General features: G+C 29.1%; 3 protein-coding genes across 8 annotated transcripts; 1 reads left to right on the top strand and 2 right to left on the bottom strand.

The window, feature by feature from the left end:
- Positions 1 to 2,389: 2,389 nt before the first annotated feature.
- On the bottom strand, positions 2,390 to 5,681 carry Tamo (PUB and ZnF_RBZ domain-containing protein tamozhennic). 4 transcript variants are annotated; one of them, XM_076327794.1, is made up of 6 exons: positions 5,397 to 5,681; positions 5,023 to 5,163; positions 4,750 to 4,949; positions 4,491 to 4,670; positions 3,413 to 4,388; positions 2,390 to 3,334 (listed from the first exon to the last, which is right to left on the bottom strand). In XM_076327794.1, the coding sequence occupies exons 2-6, from the start codon at positions 5,153 to 5,155 to the stop codon at positions 3,042 to 3,044; spliced, it is 1,782 nt and encodes a 593-aa protein (XP_076183909.1). In that variant the 5' UTR covers positions 5,156 to 5,163; positions 5,397 to 5,681; the 3' UTR covers positions 2,390 to 3,041. The 4 variants fall into 4 exon arrangements, with proteins under 4 accessions (XP_076183909.1, XP_076183906.1, XP_076183907.1 ...); XM_076327795.1 differs by having other exon boundaries at positions 3,119 to 3,329; XM_076327791.1 differs by having other exon boundaries at positions 2,391 to 4,388; positions 5,397 to 5,680.
- A 1,621-nt stretch (positions 5,682 to 7,302) lies between these two features.
- Positions 7,303 to 9,146, bottom strand: LOC143143046 (DET1- and DDB1-associated protein 1). 2 transcript variants are annotated; one of them, XM_076303892.1, is made up of 4 exons: positions 8,980 to 9,146; positions 8,324 to 8,462; positions 8,180 to 8,241; positions 7,303 to 8,101 (listed from the first exon to the last, which is right to left on the bottom strand). In XM_076303892.1, exons 1-4 carry the CDS (start codon positions 8,983 to 8,985, stop codon positions 7,994 to 7,996), a joined length of 315 nt encoding a protein of 104 aa, XP_076160007.1. In that variant the 5' UTR covers positions 8,986 to 9,146; the 3' UTR covers positions 7,303 to 7,993. The 2 variants fall into 2 exon arrangements, with proteins under 2 accessions (XP_076160007.1, XP_076160009.1); XM_076303894.1 differs by lacking the exon at positions 8,980 to 9,146 and adding an exon at positions 8,835 to 8,972.
- Positions 9,147 to 10,906: 1,760 nt separating this feature from the next.
- On the top strand, positions 10,907 to 15,742 carry LOC143155152 (uncharacterized). 2 transcript variants are annotated; one of them, XM_076327565.1, is made up of 11 exons: positions 10,950 to 10,968; positions 11,104 to 11,225; positions 11,878 to 12,170; positions 12,250 to 12,453; positions 12,568 to 13,125; positions 13,193 to 13,368; positions 13,450 to 13,531; positions 13,639 to 13,965; positions 14,058 to 14,560; positions 14,648 to 14,880; positions 15,024 to 15,742. In XM_076327565.1, the coding sequence occupies exons 3-11, from the start codon at positions 11,964 to 11,966 to the stop codon at positions 15,305 to 15,307; spliced, it is 2,574 nt and encodes an 857-aa protein (XP_076183680.1). In that variant the 5' UTR covers positions 10,950 to 10,968; positions 11,104 to 11,225; positions 11,878 to 11,963; the 3' UTR covers positions 15,308 to 15,742. The 2 variants fall into 2 exon arrangements, with proteins under 2 accessions (XP_076183679.1, XP_076183680.1); XM_076327564.1 differs by having other exon boundaries at positions 10,907 to 11,225.
- Positions 15,743 to 15,788: the final 46 nt, after the last annotated feature.

Genomic DNA, 15,788 nt, shown 5'->3' with positions numbered 1-15,788 from the left:
CACCATGCTCATATGTCTTCCCGATTCAGTATTTGCTCTTAAAGACAAAAATTTGTATGGTACCCACAAACCTGTCATAACGTCCATACATTGTACTACTTCAACTATTTTTTAAATGATTGTACACAAGTATGAGATTATGCATGTTTTTATATTCATTATATAATAATTTTGTATACATTTAAAACTATGAAAACGTAACCAAAAACGTAATGAAGTATATCTAATGGGCAAAACACAATTTAGACCTAGACAGCTATCTTACATTTTTCTTTGACTATATATTAAAAATATATTAATAAATTTAATAAATATATATAGAGATATATTCAACTAAGTCGTTCACTATTCATATATGCATAACTTCAATTTAATCCTCGATTTATAATGCAAAATTGACCCGTTTTAATAAGGTTTTAATATTGATTATGATATTAATATGATCTGTCTTAAACCGTAAAAATTCTTTCAAAATTACAGAATAATAAAAAGTACTTTTTCTCCAAAATGTATATTAAATGTTATTTATTATTTGTACATAATAGAATATATTACAATGTACATATAGTTTGCGATATATTACAACAGCCATTACAATATTTATATTTATTTTACATTAATTATTTCTTTTTCTTATACATTTCTTTTTACATGCAATCAATGAAAAAATATTAGCAGTTTTTTATTATGTTTCAGATATCAAACTTTCGTAAACATTAAAAATGGATTTCAGTAAAATCATTCTACATAAAAAAAAGACTATAAATTTGAAGTACAAAGAGAACATTTTTCATTCAGATATAGCATTATAAATTTTAAAGTTGTTACAAATGTTGAATTCTATCGCTAAAAGTTCTTCAAAAGCATAATGAAGATTTTGTTTACAAATCCGTAATTTGCAACAAATGACAATGATTAAGGTTTTTGACAAGTAAATTATAAATTTATATTTGAACTCTTTTAACATATATGATTTTATCTTATGATAATTTGTACTGTACTGAAAGTTGTAAATTTACAAAATTTATCTTTTGCTATAAATTCAAGAAATGAAACTCAAACTTTGTACATATAAACCATTTAAAAAGTGAATATAAAATCATTGTATGCAATGAGAAAAAAGTCGATTCTAATAAAACAACGAATATATGAATACATAGCTATACACAGTGTCCCAGATTTTTTCTAACAAACTTTGAGGACTTCATCTGCAGGCAAAAATAAAAAAGACTGTTACATAGAGTTTGGTGATAAAAGTTTTATTATAGAGTTATAAACAAATATTGTACGTGTAAAATCTCTATTTATAGTTCGAAAATATTCTTTACATTTTGACACATAATGCTAATTTACTCTAAAGTTAAAGAATAACTATTAGTGAAAGTATTAGAATAAGTAAGAATATTAAAAGATGATTAAAAAATGTAACTGCGCAGACCAGATAACACACAGTTGACCCTTTGTGTACTGTGATAGAAAATGCATTAATACATATTTCATGTGTAAAATATTTATTTATAACTCTGTAACAAAGCTTTTATTGTTGAACTTTATATAACATTATTTTCTTACTTTTGCCTATAGATTAAGTCTTCATAGTTCGTCGAGAAAAACCTGAGACATTTTGTATACTAATTATAAAATAAACAACTAAAATAGAAATCAATTTTTCAAAACATAATTATTAACTGATGAATCGATACATTAGGAATGTATGAATAAATACCAAAGTATTTCATGCAACTTTTTGTATACAATAGACAATTAATTGTTGTAGCTTTTAAATATTCAACTTACATAAATATCAAGATAATTTATGGATTCAACTGGTGCTACTATTAATTTGAGTACTGTGCAGTCTATCAATTATTATGTAATTTACATTTGTTATGCATAGGTATGCAATTGTATTTCTATAAAGATATTATCTAGATAACAACAAATTATTTAAATAATAAATAAATTTGAAGCATATGTTTTAAACAAGTTAATGTTTTTTTCTCATAATCACATTTATAATATCAAATTGTAATTGAGCTACCTCTGACGAAATAATTATTTTACGGCCAACATCATATAGACTAGTATTTAAAGATGAAGTCATTGATTTATTTCAATTGGTTTAATAATCAAGATAATGAACTTTAGTATCAAAAACAAAAATAATGAAGTGAAATCTTATAAAATTCTTTAATTTTACAAAACAAAGAAAAAGTCATAAACACCTGTATAATTTTATGAAATACATATATAATAACAGTATAGATTAATATTTTTTTTCCTAAATAACACTCCATTATATCCAATATGATTTTTTTTTCTAAAATACAAGTTTTTATGAGTCCTTCATATGGATACAATACAGATGCCGTAGAATAAATAGTTTTTATATAACTTTCAGTATTATTAACTATTTAGGCTATCAAATATAATCAGTAATTCTTTATTCATTCATCATTTTTAGGTAAACACGCAAATATATTTAAATACTATATTGTCGAATCAAATCTACAAGTGAAGCTTTAAGAAGAGCTGAATTTAGTAATTATTTAATACATTAAAATTGTATAATTACCTAGATATTAAATTTTATTAGGTGTAAATTGAATGCAAAATAACCAAGGGAAATTTCTATTTGATTTGATTCGACATGAAATGGTATTTGCACATGCCCATTTTTACCCTTTTTTAAACAATAGGCCACCACAATATTACCACAATACTAAACATTCATATCACAAATCTACTATACTCAAACAATTTTAAATAAATAATTTTATATCTCCATTATACATTTCAGACATTATAAATTCGATTAATATGGTAATACTCTTTAAATTTTTTTCCCTAGATAAAGTGATTAAGAAACTCTGTTATCACTTACATAAGCCACTACAGGCATTATAAATATTAACAGTGTTTTTAAACACCTTAACATTCATATTAGGACAGCGCAAAGTATCCAGGCAATGTACTTACCATTTTTGTTCATTTCAAATACATGGAATATGGTACGAGGATACTTATTTCAAATAGTTTATCTAAATGTAGGTAGGTGAATCTTTTAAACTGGTACCACAGGCATCACAGATTGAAACATTCTTCTCATTTACTAACGTACATTTTGGACACTCCTTACCACCACTTGCTAATGGTTTATCCTCGTTACCTTTGTGCCTGGATTTTCCACACATTTCGCAGATTTCTCTTGTTAAAGGATTAAGATACGTACAAGTAGCACAGTTCCATTTACTTTCATCTCTCATTTCGTCTTCTTTTCCCGAGTGAGACAACTCCAAACTTTTTAATGTATCTGCAATTTTTGCAATCTGATCTGAGGATCGGTGAGAACGTTGAATTGGAAGTGTTTGACTATTGTGCTTTCTGTCTTTATTATGAAAAGAAAGGTTACCCTCAGGAGATGTATCAACATGATATCTGGTGGAATCCGTTAAATCGAAAGACGAAGACTTCTTTCTAAAAGGTAACGTATCATGATGATATTGTCGACCATTCGTCATAGAAGAGTCGATATCGTTAACGTCGGTTCTGCCATTCCTTCTTTTTTCAAAACGATACGAATTATATTTTTCATCGTTGTCACTTTGCTTAAATGATTTTTGCTTGGTCGTTCGGGAATCGCATTCACGTTTGTGCAAAATATCTTCTCGATCACCAAGATCCTTGGAATATCCTACACTTTCTAAATTTCTGTACACAAAATCCCAAGAGTCGTAATTATTTCTATCAGTAACGGATTTTGTAGATTTCTTATCAACTTTTCCGTAGTCGTAATGATCTCCATCACTAGATTGTTTTCTATAAAAATCTACTTCATCCATGTCTGATATTCGATGGGACGCTTTTCGACTATGCAATTTATCATAATTCGTAACCGATACCGGCATATCAAGCTCAATTAATCTGCCTGTCGGTACTCTTGTATATGCTGGTATTGTAGTATAATAAGGATTCGAATGGACACCGCTAAAATATTTGTTACCATGCGGTAAACATCCGTAGGCACTACATCGATTCATGAAGCCATGATCCATTGGTGGAAAATATCTATAATTTCCAGGTATCGCATTTGTGTCTTCGATGTACCTATAATCTGATTGAGAAGCAGGTAATGGCATGTTATAATTGGGAAGCATTATGTGATAAGGAACCGATGGCGATGCTGCATCTATGCACGTAGCTTGCGGATAATACTCTCTATAATTCTCAGGTTTTGGGCGATTCTGATGCATCTTTTCAAGAAAACGGTAGCTTAATGCTCTAATTGCTTGCTCTGGAGTGCCAACGTGATTTTCCCGAAATTCTAGAACTTCTAACCAAGAGACAGTACAGTTCTGTGAAACGCTCTCCCATATTTGCTTCAATATCTGTATTTGAAATGATAAATTCTTTACTTACTTTGCACCTTATAGAAATATATATAGTTATTAAAAGTATAGGTATAAAAACAGCATGTTAAACAACATTACCTGACATTCAACAAAGGCTACTATCGCATCTCTGCTTACACTGGATACTTTGTCAGGATCAATAGGACCTTCCAAAGTGAGAACTCCTAACCCTGTATGCTTGTACCCCATTTGTTCGAACATTAATTCTGCTCCTATCAAATTTGCTTCTACTTCATGTTTATAATATCCACTATAAGTCTAATGTTGAGAAAGAATAAATTAATCATACTGCTTCCAACACTTAGAAAATCATACAAATGATTATAGAAATATTAACCCTTAATGTTCTATATTCTTTTCTCCAAGGTTGAGCCAAAAGATTCGCAGCATATAATGAAATAGCACTCCAGGCAGTTGTGGCTCTATATCCACTAAAGTCTTGTAACGTAGCTGCTGACCTATGCAATATATCTGCTGTTTCTTGAAATACGTATTTATTCTCATTTGGAACAAGGCAAAGATATTCTTTAATGAAACCTAGAATACATACAATAAAAGGTAAACACTTTGTAAATAATGAATTATTTATATATTATTTACGAAACACTACCTTCAAGTTTATGACGTTGTTGTAACTTCAAAGGACTATCATCTGTTTGTAAATAAACCAAATGACTTTGCTCTAACTTCATACTAATTTCTTGCAGTCTATCTTTACCTCTGGTCGTTAAGTCATTTGCCATTTTTGTCACTACAAAAATAAATATTTCTTGTCTTGTCTTTATTATATTTTCAATATTTACTTACAATACCATATCAATTTATAAAAATAAAACACTTAGAATAGAAATTCAATGTGCTAAATGTAATACCAAAAGTTGAATGGGTAAGAAGTAACTTTGTTCAAAAATAACGTATAAGCAAAATTAGTAAATAGTAAGAACAAGGTAAAAGATGTCAGCTAGAAATAGATATTTTTCACACCTATTAGAAACCTCCTAGAAATGCAGCTTTAGATCAGATTCCTGATTCAAGCTATGGCTAGCTCCAACCTAAAAATAAATCCTATATTTAGAAGCACCGCTACAGTGTTTATTCCAGGATCTACCATAATATATTCTCTATTTGGAAGATGCTTCATCTCAAGTAAAAATGTCCATCGAGCTTTTGATTACGCTTTAAGGACATATTACATCACTTCATAAACAGTAAATATTTTTCTCCGTAACTTTTTTCTTGGTTATGTGTAGTTACGTCAGAAGCACGAAACGCACATATACTAGAGATCGTACCATAAAGTTGACATTTTTTACACTGCTTATAAAAATAATTTGACCTTAACGTAATTAATCGGTGAATTCACAACATAAAAAATAATTCAAAAATTCATATTATTCTAATAACATATATAAATACATATGCAATTCATACAATTTGCATTTTTGATTAATTAGAAACGAACATAAATGTTTAACCGCGAAATTTAAATAATGTAGAATCTACTAATTTGGCGCGACTTCAAACAGGTTATAGCATCTTGAATTTGATCAACACAGATTAAAACATGTTAATGTTGATTGGAATGATCTGGAGCAAATCGAAGCGCATTAATGCAAAACTGAAATCATAATAGTTTTTAACTTTAGTATATTTTTTCAAAGTATGTATAAACATTGAACTTGTTATTTAAAAAAAGCAAATAGTAAACGTTTATTATCTTGTTCTAATAACAATTGTGCATGTAATTATTAATTAATGAGAGTAATAAATAAAATTCTGAAAATAAATTGTAACCGCATTTGTTTATTCACAATCGTCAATGTTACCACACGTGTCCTCGTATCAATCTGCTCCTAAATATTTTCGGCGAATATCAGTATCTTGTAATAGGAATTTAGAACGACAGTAGAGGTCTTTCTAGACAAGGATAGCAAGCGATTGTAGCGAGAAAGAGATATAGACATTCCCGCCTATTTAAATAAATTTAACCTCCGTTTGAAAATGAATAATTTACTTATTTATTTCGTACGATCAATTCTTGAATGTATGCTGATGCAATTTAAATTATAAATTCTAAGCAACTTTTACATATAAGTAACCTTTTAATATTTTTACCTATTTTCTTCGGTATTGATATGTTATTAATAATTTGTAGATACGATAAATCTGTTAATAATTACATAACCTATATGTTCTATATTTTATTGTGCCACTACCTTTGATTATCGTCTCCTATTACATATGCTCCAATATTAAGAAAGATATAAAATGTCAATGGTGGTTTTAAACAAAGAGAGAAGAGTGTGAATAGGTCGAAAGATATAGTATACTAACTTTAGTTATTTTCTCTTATTATATTTGTTTCAATATTAATAGGATCATTGAATAATAGTAGAGGTCTATTAAAAAAACAAGAAGTGAGTTTTGGGAAGAGACAGAAATACTTTTTACCTTGACTATAAATTCCGTTTGCAACTTTTAAATTGTATTATATAATTTATACAATCTGTAAATATAATAAATTAAAAATGAACACATACATAAAAAAACTACAGTAATTAACTTTTTAATTGTCCTTTATACAGAATTTAATATCATAAATAATATACTATACATTTATTTGAAAAACAAGAATTTGTTAAAATATTTTTCTGTATAAATGAAATAAGATGTTACTGGCTTAAAATGTTTTTTGTCTTAAAATGAAAGAGTTGTTATCAAAAATATGAAACAATTCTTTTAGTAAACATTAATATTTGTTTCCATAAAATTAATGATACTATATATTCCCAAAGATGTATTTGTTTTTAAAGTATGTGAAAATGTAAATTGTTGCCATGTATAAATGTTATACAGGTTAGTATTTTATTAGATTATCACCTGTATTTTAATGACAGTCAGAAAGGTATAAATCAGCTACATAAACTAAGTTTTTCGCAATAATAGAAAGTACTATGTTACATCTATTTTTTTATAAATTAAACATACATTAAAAACTTATTACTACAGTATGTAACATAGGTATGAAGCACGTATTGTAAAATAATTTACAAAATTACTTCAGGATAAATGCTCTGATACATTGTATCTTAAACTAAAATGATATTAATACTTACTTCGTGAATAGTAATGCAAATACATTACTTTAAATACATTTTTGCTTCTTTCCAATCAATAACCACACAATAATAATAGCAATATCAAATGAAGTGACAATGAACATGTTCACTTATAAATATTGTGCATTTTAAAGTAATTTCAGATAAGTAATATATTACAAAAAGGAGCACTGCAAAATTTTCATTTTCAATAAACAATAATTTTACATATCTAAAGAAATATTATTTAAAAACGTTCTTTCTACATTTTTAGAGGTCATTGTTTCACACAACATTTAATACAAACACAAATTATACATTTCAAATTTACAAGTAACGTTTTGAAATAATCTTTCTAATGCATAGATATGTTTGTAATATTTCAGAATTATATTTGCTCTATGTTACTGCCTTTGTGATGTGTTTTGATCATGTATAAATGTATTTCAATGGACAATGCCAATCAAAATTGTGCAATATATTTTAAAGGGTGGTGTTAAAATCAAGACGCGGCCTTTTGCTACGAAGTGTTGTACTATCATCATCAGAATCACCATTAGCAGATAGAAAATCTCGTTTCCTGTCAGCATTCTGAAAAATTTCATTGACAAATTTGTTATGAAACTAGTAACAACTTGAAGTATATTTTTTTTAATATGTAATTTATACCTTTTTTTCCCATTGCTGGTGAAGGTACCTTAATAATATGGTTGTTTTTTCAGCAACTATAACTGAAAACAATAATAATAATTATAATCATAATAAATTGTTTGTAGTTTTGTTATTTTAACTTGTATTAAGATCAAAACTTACTTTGTTTTGAAGGGTGATCTTTTGTAGGAAGATAAACAGAAGGTTTTTTTATACAAGTTCTATTTCCACTGTCTGTATGAAAATTAGAAAAATTATTTTCATTGTGCGAGGGCAACCCCTTTAAAAACTCAGCAACAGACTGCACATAAAATGATATAAATTGTAAAACCTACAGTTTGAATGATAGTTTTAAACAGATATCAACAGCAATACTTTTAAAACTATTAAAACTGTTTTCTCTCTCGGTCAAGTAAAATAGGATAAGGAAAATATCTGAAAATTAAACGTTCTCGCTTTATTACATATTTCACGTATAACAAGAGTCAAAACTTCAAGAATGGTTTTTTTCGTGCGAAAAAAGAAGTACCACGCAAAGCTGTAAACAAAACGTTTAAATCGCGTGAAAAATAATTTTTTTTCGTAATAATTCAAGATAAAATGTACATAACCTAAAAAATTGTTTTGTACTTAAAATGAATGTTACTGCATGCAGACAAAAAATTAACCTTACCATTTTGAAACGATAAGGTTATTGTACAAATTACAATTACAACAAAAAGTCAAATTAAAAAATCATATCAACTTAACAATCTCACGAAATATTTGTACACCTTACAGAAATGTTAGAATGATCTAATTGATATAAAATCAACTACCGTCATTTCTCTAAACAACCATAGAATCCAAAATATCTAGATCCTATCCTTCTTGCTGATTAATAACGCACTGAGGCTCTTGAAAATTGGTCCACTGATTCAAATAGAAACTTCAAGGAACATCTAAATGTATATTATCTTGTTTACGAATGTTTTAACCAGGGAGTCCAAGAGCAGATGTACTGCATTGAGAAAAGTTAGTATCTAAGACGTTGGTAGGTGGTGCTAGTAGACGTCACAACTACCTAGAACGTATCAGTAATCACACAAATAATTCACACATTGAAGCATTACGAATCGCCATTTTTAAATTAGTTTTATAACAATTTATTTAAATTAGTTTAATGGTAGTGAGTTGCTATTTTCAAACGAATATGAACAAGTATATAAAATATCAAGTGCAAGAATACATTTTAAATAGTAAAAGATATCATAAATTTAATTTGTTCTCGAAAATGTACGTGGGAAGTATGTTACTTAACTTGTACGTTTTGTTTGTTTATTTTTAAATTATGAAAATGAATAAAAATATATAACAACGTGATAATTTTGAAAACAAAATTAACTAAAATTTAATACTCCATTTGACGTTTTGATACACATTTAAAATCTTCAAGAACAATACTTTTTTAACCTAATTATTTTATGTTGTAACATTATTAATAAACTGTGTTATTTTATATTTTAATAATATTAATATTTTTTTTAAGAAAACATTGAACCTAAAAAAGCTCTCAATGTAACCTGAAACATGAAAATAAAGTATTAAATTAAAGTTGCTCTTAAAGCCATCAAAAAGTTGTATGTTCATTCTTATTCGTTTTTATACGTATTATTGTATATAACAAGTTATTTGTATTGGAATATAAAATAAATGAGATGATTGTAAGAATCTATGCTTTTAAAACAATTTCATTTACTTATCAAAATAAGGTTCTGCAATATATATATATGAAAAGTATGTTAATTAACATTCTATATATACAAAGTTGTTATTTCTATTGGAATATGGAATGAGTGTGTCTATCATTTTAAGAGTCCAGCTTTTTTGATGAAATAAACTTGTTTATCTAATACGAGATAGTTTAATTAGCTCATAAAAATAGGATTTTTAAAATGTAATGTATCGCATATAGGCTTCATTTGTGTCACATAAGAAGGATATTGAGACATCCAATTATCTAATGAACTAAGCAGATCAGCATGTTCTTTCATTATTTTTTCAAGTATCTATATGTTAACAAGAATATGCATGAAATAATAGTTACATGAAAATGATTTAAACAATTACAACATTTTACAGATTTCATTAATAGTCAGTTGTTGGGAACAGCAAACAATTCAAGCAATAAAGACATTGTAAATAATGTAAAAATGCATTTTATTAATTTTTATATGTTATTATTACAGTACTATTATTATCTGAAATAATAAAGAAGTAATAAAATATAATAATAAATAAAAATATATAACATTTAAAAATTATAACAAGTTTTCTATGTTTAAAAATAATAAAGGTGTAAACAAACGTTACATCACTACCTGAATCATATATATACCGATTTAACTGGCAGTTCTTATATGTACAAGAAGTATTTACTCTTGGTATTTCGCTGATCGAAATGTTTTACTCATTGTATATACAAAGTGTATTCCCAGTACTCCTAGTATTTTGCTCAATCGAGATATTTTACCCATCTTGTATCTACAAGGGAAACTTACTCGGTCGACAAGTTTGTCCACTCAAACTGTACAATTGGCAACGTTGCATTGTGGAGATACGTTCAAGGTCCTTCAAATTGGAGATCCAAAAATTAAAGGTTCTAACAGAAGTGTCGCCTCTGTGTATTACGCTATGACTGATGTGACTGAGAACCACTGTTCGAAATTTCTTGATTATTTGGTCGACAATCTTACGTTTTAAAGTTAGTGGAGCAACGATAAGTGCAATGTTATATAGTGTTGTGTAGTTATCCCCTGAATCAATAGGTATCTTTTGCAGAATTTCTTTAAAATTAAATAAATCATTTTCTTTGAACATGACCTCGTAAAAAATGTATCGTCATGACCTGAAAGGAATTCAAAGTATGGTCAACCAGTGAAAAAAATTTCTATTTTCGAAAGCGTTCGCGAAGTATACGGATAAATTCCTTGCATTCCAACGTTGGTCCAGGCACTCGCAGGGCAGCATCTAGATGAGAATGTTACTTTTGTGATTACTCATTCAGTGACATTCAAGGAATGTGGTAAGCAAAATCATTTCCTCCTACGCTTTACAATATTTCTTTTCCTTCTTATTACGCTTATACGATTTACAATCTTCTTTCACCTTCAGTTATTACGATTTTTATTTTCCTACTTCTCATTTTAACTGACAGTTTATTTTTGACTTCCAGAAAACAAATTTTTATTTTAAAATTCCTGGTTTTTATCGTAAAAAACTTGCAATGTCAGTTTTATTTTAGTTTCGCTTTTGTATTTCTCGTTGTTGTCATCTATAAAATATCGAAATAAGAAAAAGAATCAATGACACACGAAATGTGAAGATCAGTTTATTTGAATTCATATCTATCGATTGCGACCACCTGTTAATTAAGTGCTAACTTCATGAGAAACTTAAAAATGGTTGTCATAGAAAAAATTAAAAGTAATTTTTTCTTCTTTCAAAATAAAAAGTATAACATTAAATCATATTTATTGTACAAGATGTCGTTAAAGTTCTTCTTTCCTTTATCATGTGCAGTTACCATTTTATCGATGTAAGGTTTTGCATTAAAATGATATATTTTTATTTTTTCGTAATTTTAAATAATTGATACTACTAAACCTTTAACTTGAATAATTTAGAATAAAATTAATAAAAATAATTTAATCAATGATTTGTTTCCAATTTTACAGAAGAACTTTCATATTGTGGAATGTGTGGCATAGGTTGACAGAAGGAAAAGGTGCTGGATAATCCAAATGGATAACAAAAGACCATTATGGCCCAGCATCTACAGACACAACAACAGCACGAATTTTTACCATTGTGTGATGTACTGTTTAACATAATTTCTCTAGCATCATACTTTTGTGACGTTGTCTTTGATTTTGCAATGGTATATGCACTTGCACATCATTCTGTAGCTCCTCCAATTCTTTTTCCTTTAAGTATTGTTCTTATAGCAACGTCATTAATTATCTCTCAGGTTAGTACTTAAATTATAATAAGGAATCTGAAATCATGCCAATATAATTAACTCATTTTTTTCCTTTTATTAATTGCAGATCATTAGTGTGCGATGGTATTTATGGGGTGCTAGAGGTAGACTAACTGGGAAGAATATTACAGATTGCAATATTAACGAGAAAAAGGAAAACGGAAATTGGGCAATATGGTGTGTTTTATTACTACATTCAACTCAAGTTGGTGTATTATGGAGATACTTCAAATTATTTATTCCAGTTAATTTAACTTATGTCAAACATGAGGTTAGTTCAATATAACAAATTTAAAAAAAAATTTATAAAACTTGTAATTATATTTTCTATATTCTGTTATCTTAATTTTTATTCATAAAATGCATATTATGTATGTGTTATTAGGTGAGAGAACTTTGTGTATTACGACTTATTCATGCATTTTGTGAAGCTGCTCCAATGTTGCTCTTACAATTATATCTGTTGTCAATTGGAGTTAACAATGAGCCAAATGCAGATGTTGGAAAAGGAAAGGAGAATGAAAACAGAGATAGTGACAAATTAGCAAAGCTGACTGCAGTATCTGCTGGACTTTCTCTGTGGAGTGTGTGTTGGGCAGTGGCTAGTTTTAGCAAAGGTGCAGCACGTCTGCGTAACTTAGAACGTTTGGTATTGACATGGCTAGGTGTGCTGGCACAACTAGCATGGCGGCTAGGAACTGTAAGCGCTAGAGTAGGAGTATTGGTAGCTTACGCTTCACTTTATGGTGGACAATGGCTGTTAATTGTAATGGCTCTCCACTGGCTATCAATGTTGATGTGGTTACTACTCACCCCTGATGGTCTTTTTCATGGTGGTGAACGTTTACCTATTTTAAGAAAAACGTCTTTGGCTTCGCTTCTTGCATTTGTTTACATATTTGCATATGTAAATTTACATGAAACGAATCATCGTCAAAAAATGGTAAATTTTTAGTGTACACTTTTTGAGTAATAGTATTCTTGTGAATAATCTCAATCTGTCTGTATAGGTAATTTTTTATACAGTAATGTTTTTGGAAAATACTCTGCTCATTGGTGTATGGATAGTAGGTGTTAATAGAAGTGATCTCCTTCCACATCAACATCATCCAAACCCTGTAACTTTAGTACTTACTCTTTTAGCTTTATTTTTTGGTGGTATGTTTTTTATGGGCCTTTATTACAGGTAACTATAAAAACATACAATTTTATTCATTCATTTCATAAAACATCTTCTTCAACATCAGTTCTTTATGTTTATTTCTAGGTTTTTTCATGTAAGAAGATTGAGGTATGAAGCTGGTGGCAGAATGACAGCTTCAAATCTTACCACGTTACCAAATCAGCAGGTATACAATTAAAAATTGAGAAACGTAATAAACAAAACTAATATAATAATTCTTATAGAAAAATAAAAAACTGTAGGTTTTTTAACATAAAAAAATAATGTTTATAGGATAATTTGGAGGAGAAACAAATCGAATATACAGAGGACAAAAAAGTAAACATAAGTGTAGGAATGAGAAGAGTTAAATTGAGCAATGGTGGAATACCAGGGGTGTTTAATTGTCGCTTTGCTAATCCAACTGTAGTAAATCCAAATCGAAAAAAGAAAAAGCCAACTACGTTCGTACCACCTCCACCACCGCAATCTCAAACAGGAGCAGTAGCAGCCTCTATGAACACAGTAGGAGATGCAAAACAGTGGCTTGGCATGAATAGTAGTTCACGTCAGTTAATACCATTCTGGAAGAAATCCGTAACATCTTCTAATGTAATACAGGTAATAAATAATTTTAATAATTGTTATTCTAAATCATTTAATTCATACACCCTTCCTTTAACTTACACTAGATAATTTATTATTTGAGGTAGAATGATCATTCAAATGAGCAAAAGATTGGAGCAGATGCTGGAACTGGTGGTTCCCTGAATGTTAATTTGATAAGAGAAAAACTTCAAGAGAAAAAACAACAGCAGTTACGAGAATTACGAGCTATACAAGAAGAGATAAAAGAGGGAAAGTTATTTCCCCCGCCTTCAGCATCGGCGTTGTCATTTTCATCATCACCTGCATCGAATCAGCAACCGCCACCTAACACGAAATTGCACACTTCTCCCAGTTCTCCTTTATTCACATCTGCTCCGTCTGTACTTGATCAAAATGGAGGAATAACGTTATCATCATGGCCACCAGTAAAAATGCATTGTCTCTTACCTCCACCACCATCCTCTTCTTACTATCCAAACGTTCATCCTTCAAACTCATGGAGAACAACGCAAAGGGAAAGAGCAGATACGCCGGAAATTTTACTTGCACCACGATGTCTTCCTCATCATTATTCCCATTGGACACCATCCACACACGTTAATCACAGGTAATGATAAATCGAAGTGTAATATGCTTCTTTAATATCTGAATTTGATTGCGATTAAAAGATTGTTAACAAAAAAATAAATCACAGATTACGCTCAAGTCAAAATGGAGGAGAAGAGAGTTCTAAGGGCGAGGGCGAAGTAGAAGGAGAAATTAGCGATATGGAAGGTAGTCAAGTATCGTTGCCTCGAAGTTACACACTTCCTCGTGAATTTAAATATAATCATCCAAATAATACTGCCAGAGAACGGGAACGACGTGTGGGAAGCAGTAAGGTCACAGCCTCGCGTTTCTACTTGCCCTCTACCAATAGCTCTGACGGTAAGCATATTCTGAAATATTTAATATTATTAGGACTCGGATAAATTACTCTTAAAAATTATTTTCTATTAAAATCTACATTTTATTATAGTTTAATTTTCAAATTTACAAAAATTTATACATATACGTTAATATTTGTCCAGGAGATGTAGATAGTGCAGATAACGAAGATGAAACGGATTCCGAAGTACAGTTTCGTATGAAAAACAATTACGGGTACAATAATCATTGCGGATCACAACAACAGCAACAACAGCAGCAACGATATGCGTTCGAAGATAATGGCAAAAATGATTTTTTACACTCTAATCTGGATTCCACAGCAGCCGCCATAATTTCCGGAAATTCTTACCTAAATAATTCGCAAGGGCTGCTTCGACCAAGTCAGTTCTTCAGAAACAGGGTTAAACACGAAACGAAGCTTTGAGGCTTCCGTTTTTAATAATATACCTTCAGAGATTGTATAATAGCTAATTGAAGACTTGAGATGAAAAAGACTGTAAATGTTCTATTTTTATAAAATAATTTCTTCTTTTACATATGTGAGATATCCTGTAATATACTACGTCCAGATTGAGATTCCTAAGACATAAAACAGAAAAACAGATCTTTAAATTTTAATAAATGATCTATCACTACTTTTCAAATTTAACAACACCGTTTTACTTATTCTATGTAAAGGATAATAAAAATACTTTTTCATGTACAAACTTAATGCATGTCGGAAAACCGGGTACGTGTTTATTTAAATAATCGAGTTTTAGAAATTAAGAACACAGGATGGATTTTATACAAATTTAATATTCTACACATTATACAAATTTTTCAATAAATTATTGTACTTTATTATAAAATACATAGTTTAAAAACTAAAAAAGGTATTGTTGCCTTACAGTTACTACCTTTTT

This window comes from Ptiloglossa arizonensis, chromosome 2 (genome assembly GCF_051014685.1).
Source record: "Ptiloglossa arizonensis isolate GNS036 chromosome 2, iyPtiAriz1_principal, whole genome shotgun sequence".
Classification (NCBI taxonomy): Eukaryota; Metazoa; Arthropoda; class Insecta; order Hymenoptera; family Colletidae; genus Ptiloglossa; species Ptiloglossa arizonensis.
Note: the sequence above shows the minus strand (reverse complement) of the source record. Positions and strands in the feature narration are given on the sequence as shown.

What these genes read in the sequence shown, in the direction of transcription:
- Tamo (XM_076327791.1), bottom strand. Translation starts at nt 5,155, where the DNA reads ATGGCAAATGACTTAACGACCAGAGGTAAAGATAGACTGCAAGAAATT. An exon ending in AAGAATATAGAACATTAAGG is followed by an intron (nt 4,671 to 4,749) that starts GTTAATATTTCT and finishes TCTCAACATTAG; the next exon opens with ACTTATAGTGGATATTATAA. An exon ending in TAGCCTTTGTTGAATGTCAG is followed by an intron (nt 4,389 to 4,490) that starts GTAATGTTGTTT and finishes TTTCAAATACAG; the next exon opens with ATATTGAAGCAAATATGGGA.
- LOC143143046 (XM_076303892.1), bottom strand. An exon ending in AGATCACCCTTCAAAACAAA is followed by an intron (nt 8,242 to 8,323) that starts GTAAGTTTTGAT and finishes TATTGTTTTCAG; the next exon opens with TTATAGTTGCTGAAAAAACA. An exon ending in ACCAGCAATGGGAAAAAAAG is followed by an intron (nt 8,102 to 8,179) that starts GTATAAATTACA and finishes GAAATTTTTCAG; the next exon opens with AATGCTGACAGGAAACGAGA.
- LOC143155152 (XM_076327564.1), top strand. Translation starts at nt 11,964, where the DNA reads ATGGCCCAGCATCTACAGACACAACAACAGCACGAATTTTTACCATTG. An exon ending in CGTCATTAATTATCTCTCAG is followed by an intron (nt 12,171 to 12,249) that starts GTTAGTACTTAA and finishes TATTAATTGCAG; the next exon opens with ATCATTAGTGTGCGATGGTA. An exon ending in CATCTTCTAATGTAATACAG is followed by an intron (nt 13,966 to 14,057) that starts GTAATAAATAAT and finishes TATTTGAGGTAG; the next exon opens with AATGATCATTCAAATGAGCA.